The 15,186-nt window shown below is 48.7% G+C and overlaps 1 protein-coding gene across 1 annotated transcript; it reads right to left on the reverse strand.

The window, feature by feature from the left end:
• Positions 1 to 290: 290 nt before the first annotated feature.
• On the reverse strand, positions 291 to 3,934 carry LOC123345422 (zinc finger protein 501-like). The gene is made up of 2 exons (XM_044982285.1): positions 3,768 to 3,934; positions 291 to 2,627 (listed from the first exon to the last, which is right to left on the reverse strand). Exon 2 carries the CDS (start codon positions 2,614 to 2,616, stop codon positions 1,255 to 1,257), a length of 1,362 nt encoding a protein of 453 aa, XP_044838220.1. The 5' UTR covers positions 2,617 to 2,627; positions 3,768 to 3,934; the 3' UTR covers positions 291 to 1,254.
• Between the last annotated feature and the right edge of the window lie 11,252 nt (positions 3,935 to 15,186).

The following is a 15,186-nucleotide window of genomic DNA, read 5'->3' on the forward strand; positions in this document are numbered from 1 at the left end:
TAAATTACTATAGAGAATTCTTTCCTGGGTGCTGGCTGGTGAGTCTTGCCCACATGCTCAGGGTTTAGCTGATCGCCATATTTGGGGTCGGGAAGGAATTTTCCTCCAGAGCAGATTGGCAGAGGCCCTGGAGGTTTTTCGCCTTCCTCTGCAGCATGGGGCACGGGTCACTTGCTGGAGGATTCTCTGCAGCTTGAGGTCTTCAAACCACAATTTGAGGACTTCAATAACTCAGACATAGGTTAGGGGTTTGTTACAGGAGTGGGTGGGTGAGATTCTGTGGCCTGCATTGTGCAGGAGGTCAGACTAGATGATCATAATGGTCCCTTCTGACCTTAAAGTCTATGAGTCTACATCGAGGTAGAGGGCGATCAATGAGCTTACGTTGCATAGTTTGCTGTATAGCACAAGACAGTGGTGTGCACACAAGTGCTGGGCACTTCCCAAGCTGGGTCTTCTCGTGCAGACTTAATCTCAGTGTCTGTGTCTTTCTGCAGCAGGATGTGGCCCTACCTGTGTTTGCCAGTGTAGGCTGGAAAGCCTGGCTTGGAAGGACAGGGTGAGGGGGCCCTGACTGGTGGAACAGGTGGGCTCAGTGGAACCCCAGTACATCAGGTGGCATCAGGGGGCAACCCATCACAGGGCTGATTGGAACTTCTCCTCTTCTGCCTGCGGTTAGCTTAGACCAGGCAAGCCAGAGTGTCACTGATCAGCTCAGGGTCAGCAGCTACTGGAACCCGTCCCCAAAGATGGGCAGATGGATACCTGGGAGCCAAATGCCTCTGATGTGTGTGGGAATTAGGAAATGGAGTTTTTACTAAGGTGAGCCCTAGTCAGGGCACTGAGAGAATTTCTCTCCTGTGTGGAGGAGACTTTGATGTCCAATGTGAAGCTTTTTCCATGCTAAGGACATCTGAGAGGGCTCTTCCCTGTGTGGATTTGCTGATTCTTAATGCCATGTGAGCACCAAATAAAGCTTCCCCCACATTCAAGCTCTTTCTTCTGTGAATTATGCGATGGGGAATAATATGTGAGCCCAGACTGAATCTTTTCCTGCACATATTGAAGCTTTTCCCACAATCCAAACATTTATGGGTTCTCTCTCTTGTGTGGATTGTCTGATATGAAGCAAGGTTTGATTTTCAAATAAAACTTTTCCCACAGTGGAGGCATTTATATGGGTTTCTCTCCTGTGTGGGTTCTCTGATGTGAAATAAGGGCTGATGGTCCACTGAAATTTTTCCCACAGTCCAATCATTTACAGGGTCTCTCTCCCATGTGCAGTCTCCGATGGGCAGTAAGATTTGAGCTCTGACTGAAGCTTTTCTCACAGTCCAAGCATTTATAAGGTTTTTCTCCTGTGTGGGTCCTCTGATGTACAATAAGGACCGATCGTGCACTGAAACTTTTCTCACACTGAAGGCATTTATATGGTTTCTCTCCCGTGTGGGTTCTCTGATGTGTAATAAGGGCTGATGGTGCACTGCAACTTTTCCCACACTCAAGGCATTTATATGGTCCCTGTCCCGTATGGATTCTCTCATGGCTAATAAGGCCTGAGCGCTGACTGAAGCTTTTCCCACAGTCCAAGCATTTATAGGGTTTCTCTCCTGTGTGGGTTCTCTGATGAGTAATAAGGGCTGATGATGCACTGAAACTTTTTCCACATTCAGGACATTTATACGGTTTCTCTCCCGTGTGGATTCTCCTATGGATAAAAAGACCTGAGCTCACACTGAAGCTTTTCCCACAATCCAAGCATTTATAGGGCTTCTCTCCTGTGTGGGTCCTCTGATGTGCAACAAGAGCTGATGGTCCACTGAAACTTTTCCTACAGTCCAAACATTTATACGGTCCCTCTCCCATGTGGATTCTCCCATGGCAAGTAAGATGTGAGCACTGACTGAAACTTTTCCCACAGTCCAAGCATTTAAACGGTTTCTCTCCTGTGTGGGTTCTCTGATGTATTACAAGGACTGATGGTCCACTGAAACTTTTTCCACACTCAAGGCATTTATGTGGTCCCTCTCCTGTATGGAGTCTCCCATGGCTAATAAGGCCTGAGCGCTGACTGAAGCATTTCCCACAGTCTAAACATTTATAGGGCTTCTCTCCTGTGTGGGTTCTCTGATGTACAATAAGGGCTGATGGTGCACTGAAACTTTTCCCACACTCAAGGCATTTATATGGTCCCTCTCCTGTGTGGATTCTTCCATGCCTAATAAAGCCTGAGCACTGACTGAAGCTTTTCCCACACTCAAGGCATTTATATGGTTTCTCTCCCGTGTGCACTCTCCGATGAGCAGTAAGATTTGAGCTCCAATTGAAGCTTTTTCCACATTCCAAGCATTTACAGGGTTTCTTTTCTTTGGGATTTGTCTGCTGGATTGTGGTTTCTTTGGAATCCTTGTCTCCTCCCCCACATTCAAAGGAATCATGCACTTGCTTTCTCGGGTGGTTTCCCAGCTTCCTCTCTGACCTGTGCCAATTACTCCAGGCTTTTCTCTGTTCCAAGAACTGGGATAAGTTCTCTTCAACTCTTCTCAAAAAGTTCCCCTGCAGTTCCACTTGCACAGGACCTTCCCACTGTGGATTCCCCTCCTCGTTCTCACTCATTCTCCCATCATCTGCTGGGGCAGAGAGAGAATCAAGACAGGATTAATTGCCTGGGCTAGCAGAAAGGACAAAAGTGAAAAGCAAAGAGGGAAAACACAATGCAATAACTGTTGGAAGACTGCAAAATTGGATTCTGCCTCCACATCCCATCCAAACACTGACAGGCAAGTGAAGTCAGGGAGAAAACTCCTGACAGCTAACAGGATGGGTGGGAAGCCATGAGCGATATCTGTCATGATGATGTGACACCTACTGACCAATGTTCCCTCTCATTTTTTCCATCTGTGTGTGGAATAAATTTTGTTATGTGCACCGAGGTGTGTGTGACTGTGCGCCACCAGCAGAAACAAAAAACTTAGATGTAATATATATTTTTAAAAGTTACCATAGGGATAATTACTCCAGCCAGGACAGGTTAGGCATTTTAGAACTCACTACTCAAAGAATTAAATTTAGGTGTAAGAGAAATAAAAATTATGAAATGCCTAGACCAGCCAAAACACTAACGTAACACACTAAGAAAAAATAAAATTACAGAGAATATATATGTGCATTGCAGGAAGTGCCAAGAAGTAACATCAACACCACCACAAGTATGTGTTGGGGGGTGAGTGTGAAAGAGACTGTGTGGTGTTGGGGTGTGTGTGTGAGAGAGAGACAGACAGAGACAGAGGCTGTGAGAGCATCCTGCTGGGGAAATCTCAGAACTAGTGCACTGTCTCTTTAAGAAAGGCACTCACTGTTCACTGCAGCAGCTCTGAGTGCTAAGCCAGGCTGTGTCCCCTGCGCTGCGGAGATGGGGTACAGGGGTGGGGGGAAAGGGACACCCTGAATCAGCACCCTACTTGTTCTCCCCCCTCCCGCACAGCTAGCAGGAGGGTCCCAGGAGCAGCTGCAGGATGGAACGATGTGAGGGGAGGGGCACCCGAACACATGCTGCCAGATGTATGCGCTCTGCTAACCAGCTGGGCAGCATTTGAATTTCTCCTGGGCGGCCACGCAACCACACAGCTTACAGGGAATGCAGCTGCTGACCACACCAGACCTGGGTGAGATGAGGCAGAACTGAGGGGGCTCTTACCACATTTTGGGGATTTTCAACTTTTCCCTTCATTTGTCATATAGTTTCTGAGTCATCACTGACTCCTCACCTGTATGGGTGCCTCTTGGGATGTTCCTTTCCTCAGAGACCTGGAGATCTGGGACCCACGGCTCTTCCCCTGCTTCCAGCTGGGCAATCAGGGCAGGTTTGGGAATGGGGAGTCCTGTTCAGGGGGTGAAATCAGGCATGATCTGAGTGCAATGAGGATTGGGGCAGTATTTGTCACAAAGAACACCATCTTGAGTTTAAATTGACCTCATGATTTGCTGGGGGGTTGTGGGATGTGAACAGATGGGCATGTGGTCACTCAGTCCCCTTGGGAGAGGCAGATGTCTGGGGGAGGGGGAGTTGTCAGACCCTCACTAGGAGTTTTCAGGATCTGTGGGCTTTAGGGGATTTGCTGAGGCACACACAGCTCTGGTGTTAAACCTCTGCCTATGTCTAAACCTCCAGAGCCCAGATCCATCCCCGCAGATGGAGCTATTTCCAAGAAGGGAGCCCTCCTCAGACATGGAGCTAGTCGTATGAAGGGAGGTGCACAGAGATCCTGTGTGTGAGTGAGAATTAATACAAATGGGGGCAGAAGCAGTGTATCATCCTATTACAGATGGATGGATGGGGCTAAATTAGCATGTCCATTAGGTCTATGACTTCCCTATCCCATTGGAGGGAGTATGGAGGTGATGGCTCTCTCACACTGGAGTTGTGGATTATGCAACTCATTCCCCTCTAATCAAACTGCGAGGGAAGAACCTGACCAGATTCAGAAATGCAGACCCCATGGTTTCAAATAGCTGAGGGGACATGAATCCTTACCCAGCGAGGTCACAGTCTCATAATTCTCCTGCATGACATCCCTGTAGAGGGCTCTCTGACTGGGGTCCAGCAGAGCCCCCTGCCTGGCAGTGAAATACACAGCCACCTCCTCGAAGGTCACAGGCATCTGAAACAACAGGTGCTCCCCACTCAGTGCCTGCTGCCCCAGCCACAATCCCATTATTCATGGGGGAAGAAGCACAAAAATAGGACAGCTCTGGGTGAGCCAGAGGAGCAGAATCCCACCTCCACCCTGCTCAGAGTGGCCAGGACTCAGAGGCTTCATGAAACAGAGAAAAGATGAGAGCTCCTTGTCCCTCCCAGCAGATGGAGGAGGGCAGGGTTTAATCTCATTTGCCACCTAACTACTGAGCTCAGGCTGATGTGGGAAACTGAGCTCCACACAGGGACAGGAAACCCAGCACCTTCATTTTGTATTTCACCGCAGTCTCTGGCTAGTGGGTTCAGGCTTCAGACCTCTGGTTTGATTTCCCAGCCCTGTCCAGGGGCTTGTTTCCGGTTTCAGAAATGGGAAAATTTTCACCCCACCCCCACATGGGCCTACTCACATATCCCAGCAGGTTTAACACACCCTGTCCCCCTCCCTGCCCCGCCCCCTCTACAACAACCCTTTCCAGCAGCTCCTCCAAACATCCCCTACCTGAGCAGGATCCACCACAGCCATTTCACTTCCCCGGCCCCTAGGACAATGGGATGACCTGGAGCAAAACATGGTTGTCATTCTGCAGCCTGTCAGGGTGAGAAGGGAAATTGGGGAGGTTTCTGAATTAGCGTTAGTCCATTTCACACCCCGATTCCCTCCAGGCTCTTTCCCTGCAGACAGACACTCTAGACCAGGGGTCGGCAACCTGTCAGAAGCGGTGTGCCGAGTCTTCATTTATTCACTCTAATTTAAGGTTTCACGTGCCAGTAATACATTTTAATGTTTTTAGAAGGTCTCTTTCTTTAAGTCTATAATATATAACGAAACTATTGTTGTATGTAAAGTAAATAAGGTTTTAAAAATGTTTTAAAAGCTTCATTTAAAATTAAATTAAAATGCAGAGCCCCCAGACCAGTGGCCAGGATCCGGGCAGTGAGAGTGCCGCTGAAAATCAGCTCGCGTGCTGCCTTCGGCACGCGTGCCAAAGGTTGCCTACCCCTGCTCTACCCTCTGCCATGGTGGGAAAAGCCTCATCAGTTATATTACAACACAGACCTGACCCCTCCCATCAGGACTAAACCCACAAGCCACTCTTAAACCCTCCTGGAACAGTCTCTGAGCCAAACACTAGAAAGGAGCAGACTCAAAGGAGCAACTTTCCAGCCAGGGCAGCACATTCCCCCAGCAGCACAGGGACTAGGCAGAGGCAGGAACTGGCTTTTCCTCTCTCTGCTCCTCACCTTCTTCCCAGGAAAGTCAATCTGTCCTGGGGTGCTGCAGGGAATGAGTCTGGGCAGGGCTGGGAGCCGGGAACCTCCCTCCCCACTGATTGCTCCTGCTGCCCCTGCCAGTCTCTCCACTCCCCTTTGGCATGGAAGAACTGGTTACTGTCTTGCCATTCCTGTGGGTGTTTCCTCTCCATTACCTAATGCCACTGCTAACAGGAATATGAGCCTGGGTGCATCAGTGAGGGCAGCAGTTATGGGAGTCAAGGACACACAGGGAGCAGAGATGGGGTGAGAAGAGGCTGTTTGTGCAGAGTTACTTTCCTGTCCGGCCCCAGCACTTTCTCATCACCTGGAGTCTCTAGCTCAGGAGCTGGTGGCAGCAGAGCCCAGGGCTGGTTCCAGTCACAGCAGAAAGTCGCCCCTCGGCTGGGCATAGAGGGGGTGTTAGTGATGGTCTGTCCCAGCACAGGTGCTGCTGGGCAGCAGCAGCTGCTCAGACCGGGCTCCCAGATCACAATGGAGGCAGCAGCATCTACCCCAGGAAGACCAGCTAGCTCTAGGGTTGCAGTATGCTGAGCACAAAGTGAGATTGGCACTGGCCTCCTCTGCCTTAGCAATTACCAGAGTCCTCTGGTGGGGCAGCTAATGACTGAGCCTCCCTGTGCTGCCCCTGCAGCCCCCAGGGACAGTCAGGCCAATGCTGATCTCATTTGCCATCTGGACTCACACTGGAACCAGAGAATCAGTTCAAACAGGGATTTCATACGTGAACTGGAACTGAACCTGAACCAGTTTTGTTTTACTGACTGAACCCGAACTGAACAGAAGAAACCCAAAATTAAATACCAGTTGGACTCCTTGCCTGCTGTTGCTCTCAGTGACTCTGGTCTGAAACACAATCCTGTACAGAAATCAGAGCAGGGCCCAGTTCAGTCCTGTCAACCCCAAACATTTAACATTCCTTGGGAGCAATTGGGAGCAGGGGGTGTGATATTTGCCTTGCAAATTTTGAGCCCTCAAGGGGAAGTCCCCATCCCAGCCACCTCCAATGCTTGTTTGACCATTTCTAGGGAAAAAGATTCCCCACTGGCTGCTAGGTGGGGCAGCCTCCTACCCCATGGGCTGGGGGAGCTGCCATTGTATCTCTCACCATCCCTCTCCCTCCTCCTACTCTCCAGCTCTCCCTTCCCCAGCCAGTCTCTGCTTGCTCTCATATTCTCTCTCCAGCCTCCCCACTGCCCCCCTTTTCCTTCTCTTTATCCCCCCCACTCAGTTTCCATCTATTCCAGCTCTGTTCCCCTGCGCCCCAGAATTCTCCCCCTGCCCAGATTCCTGGGTATTCCCTCAGCCTCCCTCCAGCAGCTCCACATCCCCATCCCACCCCCTACATCCCTGTTCCCCCCCCCCCGACCCCTCACACATCCCTGTTCACCCCTCAGTGCCCTCCGGCTCTCTCACCCCCTGCCCCTCTTCAGCCCCCTTCAAGCTCCCACCCCCCTCTGACTCCCCACATGTTGCTGTCCCACCCCCAATTCCTCCCACTCACTGCAAACCATGGGAGCTGGCAGCCAGCTTTCCTCTGCCCAGTGCAGGGAATCGGAGCCAGCCCAGCTGGGAGCAGCCTGGGGCATCCCCCTGCCCTGCAGACAGGCTGCACCGGGAGCAGCGCTCCGTGGGGAGGGGGGGGCAGGTCTCACCTTCTCTCCACGTGGGGCTCTGCCTGGGAGCAGGGCTCTGGGTCCCAGTAAGGGGGGGCGGGACAGGCTGGGGTCTCTGCACTGGGAGAGTCCCTCGGGGAGCAGCAGGAATGTTCCTCCTTCGATAGGAAACCTCCCCGCCTGCAGCCAGGGCTCTGGGTCCCCAGCGGCAGCAGCCGAGGCCCCGGGGTCTTCCAAGGAACGTGGGTTGCGCCACAACAGAGTCACTGCAGAGACCGCAATTCACTTCCCGCTGCCAGGCTGAGTGAGCCCGGGAATCGCTCCGCCCGGCGCCTCCTGGGTCCTAGCGAGATGGATTGCACTGGGTCTGGCCTGTGACTGTCTGTCTGTCTGTTATTATTATTTATTGTATCCTCATCCCCCAGGCCCGCCAAGGGCGGCGGTAATTGCCCAGGGGCCCGGTGATTTAAAAGGCCCCAGGGCAGATGGGAGAATTATGTATTTTTAAAATAAAAATTAAGATAAAACAATTGATTAGATCAAGCAACGCCACAACTTATACATAGTGGGTTCTAATGTGTTATCCATAGGATAAAAAGTAGTGTTGTAAACCTTGGCCATCCTTTTCTAGAGGGACCATTGCCTGTTCTGCCCTGGGCTCCGGAATTGCTGTCAGCGGACCTGGTTACTCCCAGCATGTTCTGTCTGTGTAATAGTGTCTGATTTTGCATGGTCTCGTTTGGCAGCTCTGTGAAGTTGTGTTAGTGATTAATGTTATTGGCTGTCCTGTGAGATGTGGTGTTTGGTAACTCAGTCACGCTGTCAGTCATTTCCCTTTTAATATTTTTATTGTGTTTTCTGTTTCTCTCTTCATGCAAATTAATCAATCAACCAATAAATAAATGGGAGTATTGTTTCTTTCTTTATGCAAATTAACCAAATAAATAAATAAAAAGGATTGCACTGAAGCCACCTGCCCTAGACCCTCCCTCTCCGGGAAATCACATTCCCCTAGGGACAGACAGCTCCTCTCAGCATTAAGGAGGCATTATGCATAGAATGCACCCTGTCAATGAGTGGACAGAGAGGAGACATGCAGACTGGATGTCTATAGAGACTTGGGACATGGAGATGATGGGTTCCTGGTCCTACAGAGGCTACCCAGAACCCAGAGATGCAGGGGATATATTTTGCGGTGACACTGACTTTGGGTGGGATTCACTCTGGTGAGAGATTGATTCAGGAAGCAGTTTGTAAGATGTGGTCGTTTTTCTCCACAGCATGTTCACTGTCTGTTAGCCCTAAGCTGAGCTGCGAGGTCTGCTCCCTTAGTTTGGGCCATGGAATTGTGAGTGCTATATCAACAGGTTCCTCTGGTCAAATTAACCTGTCACTGGACTGTAGGAAAAAAACCCTCCAGGTCTCCCTCCTTCCGCAGAACTACTTTCTGCTCCTCACCATACCAGTTAACATTGCCTGCATAATTTGCCTCTGGTAGCAGTTATTAACATCTGTGTATCCTCTCCTTTGCTGCCATGTCACAATTTGCTGCTTCTGCCTTTCCCTAACCTACAGTCCCAGGGCAGTAAGTTGTGATGGACAGAGGCATTCCCACCGCAATTTGCTGACTCTCACCTTTCCCCATACTCTACCTTTCCCTATCTCCTATCCAGAGATATAAAGTTGTGATGGATATGAGGTATTGCAGCCTGTAGGGCTAGCCTGCTTGCTTGCCTATATATATTTTCTTATTGGTTTCTAATTCTCTTGTAGGTTTGACTATTTGTTTTAACGGGTATTATAGGTTTATAGATTTATATTAGAGTATTTTTGGCTGTAACACAAGGGACCTGCATGCCACATCCTGTATTTGGGCAAACTGGTTGAAACTATAATAAAGAACAGACATATAGATGAACATAATTTGTTGAGGAAGAGTCAACATGATTCTAGTAAAGGGAAATCATGCCTCCCCAATCTACTAGAATTTTTTGAGTGGGTCAACAAGCATGTGGACCAAGGGGATCCAATGGATATAGTGTACTTAGATTTTCAGAAAGCTTTTGAGAAGGTCCCTCACCAAAGGTTCTTATGCAAAGTAAGCTGCCACAGGATAAGAGGGAAGGTCCTCTCATGGATTGGTAGCTGGTATAAATGGTCAGCCGGGGTAAGGGGCCAAGGGGGTTGGCTAAGGGGCAGGAGGTCCCAGGGACAGTCAGGGCACAGGGAGGGGGCAGAGGTTGAGGGCGGTCAGGGGACAGGGAGCAGGGGTGGGGTCCCGGGGTGGTGGTTGGGGGGGATCTCTGGGGGATGGTGAGGGGACAAGGAGCAGGATGGGTCGGGGATTCTGAGGGGAGCAGTGGGGGGGCAGGAAGTGGGTGGGGGTCGGATAGGGGGCAGGGCCAGGCTGTTTGGGAGGCACAGCCTTCCCTACCCTAAAGCTCATTCAGCAGTTTGAGGCTTGCAGAAGAGCCAAGCTGTTAGCTTTTCCATTAGGGCTACCATCCCTTTCACTTCTCAAATGCCAAATTATAGTCTATATTTAATTTCAGTGCCATAGGGAGATTCATGTCAGGGGAGGGTAGCTTCATTTAAAATTAGCCACTGGGGGAGGGATCACATGAGAAGAGTAATATCCTTCCCAACCCTACCAAGGGAGACCCCCCTCCTTCCCCTGCATTCCCTGAGTCTCCAGAGGGGTTAATTCAGTGGTTCTCAAACTTTTATACTGGTGACTCCTTTCACATAGCAAACCTCTGAGTGCGACCCCACCCCCCTTATAAATTAAAAACACTTTTTAATATATTTAACACTATTATAAATGCTGGAGGCAAAGCGGGGTTTGAGGTGGAGGCTGACAGCTCGTGACCCCCCAGTAATAACCTTGTGACCCCCTGAGGGGTCCTGATCCCCAGTTTGAGAACCCCTGGGATAATTTAATTTTAGCACCCTGTGTCCATTCACATGCATGTGCTATTTTGAGCATTTCAGTTTTCACTCCCATCCCAGATTCTGGAACAAGCTCAGTTCGTGGAGTATGTACATAAGATATACTAAAGACAAACCCACAGTAACCGTCTCCAGTTTGTGAGGGATCCCATGGAGACAGTCTCTAGGAAACAGATAAATGCATGGAGGTTAAGTCCATTGATGGCTATTAGCCAGGATGGATAAGGAATAGTGAACCTAGCCTCTGTTTGTCAGAGGGTGGAGATGGATGACAGGAGATCACTTGATCATTACCTGTTAGGTTTACTCCCTCTGGGGCACTTGGTATTGGTCATTGTCGGTAGACAGGATACTGGGCTGGATGGACCTTTGGTTTGACCCAGTATGGCTGTTCTTATGTTCTAACCTAAATGAACCCAAAGTTATGGAGACAGATATGAGTCAAGGAAGCCAGCAGAGTATCAGAAACCTGGAAAAATCTCTGACTGGATGGGCTCAGGCGTTTGATCACAAGCTGAGGTGGTTCAAAAGTTTTGAATTTTTTTAAGCAGAATTTTTTTACTATTTCTTTAAACAATCAAACACAGCAAGCAGCAAATATTTGGCCACACACTTCTGAAACCCCAAACCATGTTCTGGTTTTGGCAGACTAATTTCAGCTTTTCAATTAAAAAAGACACAACAAATTTTGAAGGAAAGCAGACATTGTCCGTGATTTTTTTCTGCTTTTTAAAAACCCCTAGTTTTCAATCCAGAAAAAGTTTTGACGGAAAATATTTGTCCAACCCTTTTAATGAGCTTTAGTGTCTTTTAGCACTAGCTGATGCTGATAACCAGTGATACCTTGTAAAGAAGTTTTCTCAAAACTGGGTTTGTGCCAAGATGCAGAAGGTTTATTTTTCCCAGGGCCGCCTGTGGGTGAAGAGCAAGTGGGGCAATTTGCGCCGGGCCTCGCAGGGGCCCCCACGAGAATATAGTATTGTATAGTATTGCTATTTTTTTTATGGAAGGGGCCCCCAAAATTGCTTTGCCCCAGGCCCCCTGAATCCTCTGGGCAGCCCTGGCACCTGGCACTGGCCACTGTCAGAAGACAGGATACTGGGCTAGAGGGACCCTTGGTCTGACCCAGTAGGGCCATTCTTATGTTGTATGTTGAACTAAGGCAAAGTTAGTGTATATATGTTTGGGACCTTTCCTCTAGATAGGTGGTGATGAACTAAAGCATAAGGTCCATATATGGTTGTGACTTTTAACATAGATACATAAAGAATGTGTTGAAGCAGGGTAGTATACGGGGCTACCTAAATGGATACCCTCTTTAAAATTGACAGGTACACCACAACTTGGAACTTGCAAATAACTGAAATAACTGGGTAGGACAGAAATAACAAATGTGAGAATGAGCTAATGTCATTAATATGTGTGTATATGTCATCAATACATACAAACATACCAGCCTATGGAGTAAGTGCACCCCGACATTTCTATGGGTCAGGAAACTACGTTTAGACATAGATAAGAGGGCTCAGGTGTTCAAGCTCTATAAGAGGAGTGACCCGCCATGACAAAGAGGCTTCTTCGTTCTTAGTTTATTACCCTTTGGTTTATTAGTTTATTAGTCTGTTAGTTCTGAATTGTAAGTTTTAAGTCAGTTAGTTCAGTAAAACTCTAAGTTAGCTTCTTCAGTCCTTCTATAGCTCTTCAGTTTCTCCTAAGCTCTGCTCTTCCCACTCAGGAATTGAGAAACCAGGACCTGAATTCTCTTAGCATGCCAGAGACTAGGCTGGTCCTTGGTCTCTTACCACCAGGTTATCAAGGAAGGCTCTGAGTATATTAATCAAAAGCTTTAAAGTACAGAATATCACACGTATCTCTAGAACAATATTATTGCCTTTGTAACTCTGATTATTTTACCATTTGATTACTGTGTGATTACTATTCCATTTATCTCAATAAAAGTCTTTAAGGCTACATTTGTCTCAGTGTGAGTGTCCTTGTCGTACATTCCAAGGGTCGTTGCAAACTCTGTGTAGCCTGATTCTGGGACAAGAACCTTATTATCTTCTGATCAGATCAACTGGTGAGCCTATAACTCATATTATCTAACTAATAATATTAACCTCCTAAAATCAGGCAACAATATGCCTGTCACAATTTGCTACCTCCATCTTTGCCAATCAATGCAGTATTGCCAATTTCAGGAGATCAAAAATCATTAGTCTGACCTCCCAAAATCATGAGATTGGCCCAAAAATCATAACATTTTAATAAAAGATTATATAGTGTTTTTAGGTCAATCCCATGATGTTTGAACTCCCCCTGCCCATGGCCAGGATGTGCGCATGTGACGATTAGTGTCGCCCAGTCTCCCACATACTGAGTAAGATGATTTTGAACCTTGCCACAGGAGCTCTCAGCTCCACATCTGCCCGTATCCTGCCCAACAATTAATCCTGTCCCCTGGTCCCCCACCAGTTTTGTCCCCACCCAACACCACTCAATTCATCCCCCCAATTCAATCCCCCACCCCCATCATCACTACCTCATCACTCCAGTTCCCCTACCCCATCAACCCCCACCAGACTCAGTGCATCCTCCCAGCACTCATCCCATCTGCTCAGAACCCACCATCAATATAGTCCTCCCACCCCTTTAGCCCCCCACCCTCCTCACTTCAGCCTCCCTGCAGCCCCCAACCTCATCTCTGCTCCATAGGGTTCTTCACCCTTCTTGGGGTGGGAGGGATGCAGGGGAGTGCCTTCTCTCACTTCCTAGGCTGTCAGGGAAGCAGCTGCCTGGGGCTGATGATGGGAACCCCGCCACACCTGGGGCAGCTGAAAGGATTTCTAAGAGGATGTCTATACTGGCAGAGCTACAGCACTGGGAGTTACAGCGCCATTCAGAGAGCGCTGAGGGGAAAACGTTGTGTGTTCACACTGTCAGCTGCCTGCACAATAACGTGTTCACACTTGCAGCACTTGCAGCAGTATTCGGAGCGGTGCATCTGGGAAGCTATGACACACAGCGTCTCTTCCTCTTCTGCCGCTAAGAGTTGTGGGAAGATGGAGGGGGTTGGGGGGCATCCTGGGTCCTGTCCCAATGCCCCGTGATGCATTGCTTCTCATCCCAGCAATCCCTGTACTTCCGTCCGCATTTGGCATCATCTTTCAACAGTTTGTGTACTGCGTTCTCTGCCTCTTCAGTCTGCAGGAATGGATCCCGAACTGTTAACTGTATACTGCTCACTCTGACCAACACATCACGACCTGGTACTGGGTGGCTAGGCAGCAGTTCTGCAGAAAAGGACCTAGGGGTTACGGTGGACGAGAAGCTGGATATGAGTCAATAGTGTGCTCTTGTTGCCAAGAAGGCTAACAGCATTTTGGGCTGTGTCATAAACAGATAGTTAAGGGTTAAGGTCTCTTTTACCTGTAAAGGGTTAACAAGCTCAGTGAACCTGGCTAACACCTGACCAGAGGACCAATCAGGGGACAAGATACTTTCAAACCTCGGTGGAGGGAAGCCTTTGTTTGGGTTCTTTGTTTTGGGGAGTGTTCTCTCTTTGGATCTAAGAGAAGCCAGACATACATCCAGGCTCTCCAAGCTTCCTGAAATAGCCTCTTCTATTCAATATAGTGAGTATTAGTTAAAAAGGTGGATTAGTCTTTTGAGTTGCTTTCTGTATTTGCAAATGTGTGTTTGCTGGAACAATATTTTATTTCTGTTTTCTGTTATTTGTGTTTATGCTAGAAGGGGTGGGGGGGAATCCCTCTAGTTTTTAGGCTAGTCCCTGTAATATTTTTCATCCTGGTGTTACAGAGATAGAGTTTACTTTCTTTTCTTTCTTTTAATAAAAGCTTTTCTTTTTAAGAACCTGATTGATTTTTTCCCCCTTGTTTGAAACCTCAGGGGATTAGTTTGACTCACCAGGGACAGGTGGGGGGAAGAAAGGAGGGGGGGAGGTGAATCCCTCTTTGTTTAGATTCAAGGAGTTTGAATCAAGGTAATCTCTCCCGACGACTAAGGGAGGGGAAAGGTGGGGGAATGGTTTATTTCCCTTTGTGTTAAGACCGAAGGGGTTTGGGTCTTGGATTTCCCAAAGAAGGTTTGGGAGGAATGGAAAGTGTACCAAAACACTATATTTTTGGTTGGTGGCAGCGCTATCAGATCTAAGCTAGGATTTAAGTTTAGAAGGATCCATGCAGGTCCCCATCTTTTGGACGCTAAAGTTCAAAGTGGGGAATAAACCTATGACAGGAGCATTATCAGCAGATCGAGGGATGCTAGGAATGGATGGTAATAATGATGGAGGAGCAAACAGAGATGTTGGAAGTCCCTAAGCACATTCCAGGCAGAACACGTGTACTCGCACCCTTCTGCAGCTGATATAGAACTGCTTTTCAGGCCCTCTCCACCTCCTTCCCACACTTTCCTTACAACTTCCCAGAACATCTCGATATACGGCTCCATAGGCGCTGACTTCTCCACCCCTCTGCCCGAGGCCCCGCCCCCACTCCACCCCTTCCCCAAGCCCCTGCCCCCACCCTGCCTCTTCCCCCCCCTCCCCCAAGCACACTGTGCCGGGCGAGAGGAGGGGCTGGCTCTGGGGTTTGCCTGGAAGAAAGGGGATGCTCATGGGGCTGGCCAGCATGC

This window comes from Mauremys mutica, chromosome 12 (assembly GCF_020497125.1).
Source record: "Mauremys mutica isolate MM-2020 ecotype Southern chromosome 12, ASM2049712v1, whole genome shotgun sequence".
NCBI classification, from domain to species: domain Eukaryota; kingdom Metazoa; phylum Chordata; order Testudines; family Geoemydidae; genus Mauremys; species Mauremys mutica.

What these genes read in the sequence shown, in the direction of transcription:
- LOC123345422 (XM_044982285.1), bottom strand. Translation starts at nt 2,616, where the DNA reads ATGAGTGAGAACGAGGAGGGGAATCCACAGTGGGAAGGTCCTGTGCAA.